The sequence below is a fragment of the Triticum dicoccoides genome, chromosome 7B, assembly GCF_002162155.2.
Source record: "Triticum dicoccoides isolate Atlit2015 ecotype Zavitan chromosome 7B, WEW_v2.0, whole genome shotgun sequence".
NCBI classification, from domain to species: Eukaryota; Viridiplantae; Streptophyta; class Magnoliopsida; order Poales; family Poaceae; genus Triticum; species Triticum dicoccoides.
Genome location: NC_041393.1, coordinates 563,738,636 through 563,740,601, shown reverse-complemented (window position 1 = coordinate 563,740,601; position 1,966 = coordinate 563,738,636). Strand labels below are relative to the sequence as shown.

The following is a 1,966-nucleotide window of genomic DNA, read 5'->3' as shown; positions in this document are numbered from 1 at the left end:
GATAAGCCGGACCGGGTGCCGACGATGGGTGGCACCATCATGGAGTGGTGCAGCAGCAAAAATGTTGGACGCAAGCAACATAAGAATCTTTGATCCATCATTACGCCTGTGCTTTGGAAGCTATGAAAACACAAACACGTCATCATTTTTGATGGAATCATCCCATCAGCATAATTGGTTCTTCAAAGAATTGACCAAGAGGGCCGGGCTTGGTTGGCGACAGGTCTACTTTGAGAAGTTTGTAGCTTGTTACTTACTGCACTTAGTGGGTTCATGTGGAAGGAAATGTTCTAATCTGAAATGCATTTTAAATTTGGTGACCCATGGCTGCAACTAACATACTTATGATCGAAGATTTGAAATTTAATTAATGATGACCAGTTGAGAGGATCAGAGGGCTAGCTACCTAGTAGACTAGACTAGAAGGTGTAGTTTAGTTGTAAAGCAAGAAAGCAAGCAACACATCTTTTTTATATGAAAAGTATTACCGTCGCCCTATGCATCAAGTGATGCACAAAGCCATAGCAAATAAGCAACACTTTTTCTTTCTTAAAAGAAGGATAACCCCGGCTTCTGCATTAAGTGATGCGCAAAGCCGTAGCAAGCAACGTATATGAGTACTACCTTGAGACGTTGAGCATACAAACTCAAAAAGAAAGCGTGACCATGACACGGAGCAAAGAAGATTCCAAAACCCTTCCTCCCATCCAACCTTAACAATTACCCATGGATTTACCGCTCCATCCAACTCGATTTCCTTATAATGCACGCTCCATCCCTCCGATATCAACCCAGCTCGAAGCGCCCCGCGACATGAGATGAGGGCCGGAGATAGCAGGATGGAGGCGGACCACCACCACCACCACGACGAGAGGTCGGCTGAGGCGGGTCATCGCCGCCATCGGTGGAAGGGACCGCGGTACAACGACAGGCAGAGGAGCTCCCCGTGGGTGTGGATGGCGGTGATCCTGTGCATGCTGCTGGCCATCGGCGTCCTCGTGTTGGGCGCCACGATGTTGGCCGTGTACTTCATCTACAAGCCCCAGATGCCGTACATGGAGGTGACCAACGCGCAGCTCTTGCAGCTCGACTACAGCCCGGCCGGCGGCGTCATCAGGAACATACAGGTCAAGTTCGATCTTCTGGCCGAGAACACCAACTCCAAGATCAACACTTCCTTCTCCAGCTTCAGCATCGACGTCAACTTCAACGGCACCACCCTGCTACAGCTGCGCGCCGAGACCTTCACCGTTGCCCGGGAGAGCTCCGTCACGCTGCCGTACAGCGGGGAGTCGCGCGGGAGGAGGCTGGACCCCGCCGGGATGCAGGCCATGGAGGAGGCGGTCAGGTCCGAGCTGGTGCCCCCTCGTCTTCTACTACCGCACCGGCGTCGTCGCGCACATCGACCACGAGAGCTGCCGCTCCAGGTCGCCGTAGCACACTGCTCCTCCTCGGGCTCTGCTTCGCTCTCCTCTGCTCGGCTCCGCCATGCTCTGCTTAGCACGCCAATGGCCTATACTCTGCTATTCTATTCATTATAGGCTCATCCGTCTTAGCGACAAGAACGTACATATGCAGTTCTTATACAGGCATCCTCGCAGAGGAAAATTACTTATACAAGCAAACAATGCTGATAATAGTATGTAAATAGCCGCAGCTGCGAGGAAAACTACACAGTCATGCTAATTTGTGGTTATGTACAGTACATATATTGATATATTGCGTGTGGAATAGCTCAAAGTTCAACTCCGTCTGCTTCCGTTTACAGTTTAGTTGATCTTGTTTTATCTATTTATCACCCGCGATCGAGTTGTGGTGCGAAGATCAGCTTCGTGAAAGAAGCGCAGATTATTAAGATGCAGCACGATATCAGCATGTAATTTGGCGAAACATTGTGAAATGTCTCTGTGATCCAATGAGAATTGTCAGTTCTGAAACCCTCGCCGGAACATTGTGACTTGTGAGT

The 1,966-nt window shown here is 50.0% G+C and overlaps 1 protein-coding gene across 1 annotated transcript; it reads left to right on the top strand.

Moving 5' to 3' along the window:
* The first annotated feature begins 808 nt into the window (after positions 1–808).
* LOC119341091 lies at positions 809–1,749 on the top strand. Its single transcript, XM_037612983.1, has one exon. It carries the CDS (start codon positions 819–821, stop codon positions 1,539–1,541), a length of 723 nt encoding a protein of 240 aa, XP_037468880.1. The 5' UTR covers positions 809–818; the 3' UTR covers positions 1,542–1,749.
* Positions 1,750–1,966: the final 217 nt, after the last annotated feature.

Bases quoted from the DNA above. Each gene is read 5' to 3' on its own strand.
- LOC119341091 (XM_037612983.1), top strand. From the start codon at position 819: ATGAGGGCCGGAGATAGCAGGATGGAGGCGGACCACCACCACCACCAC.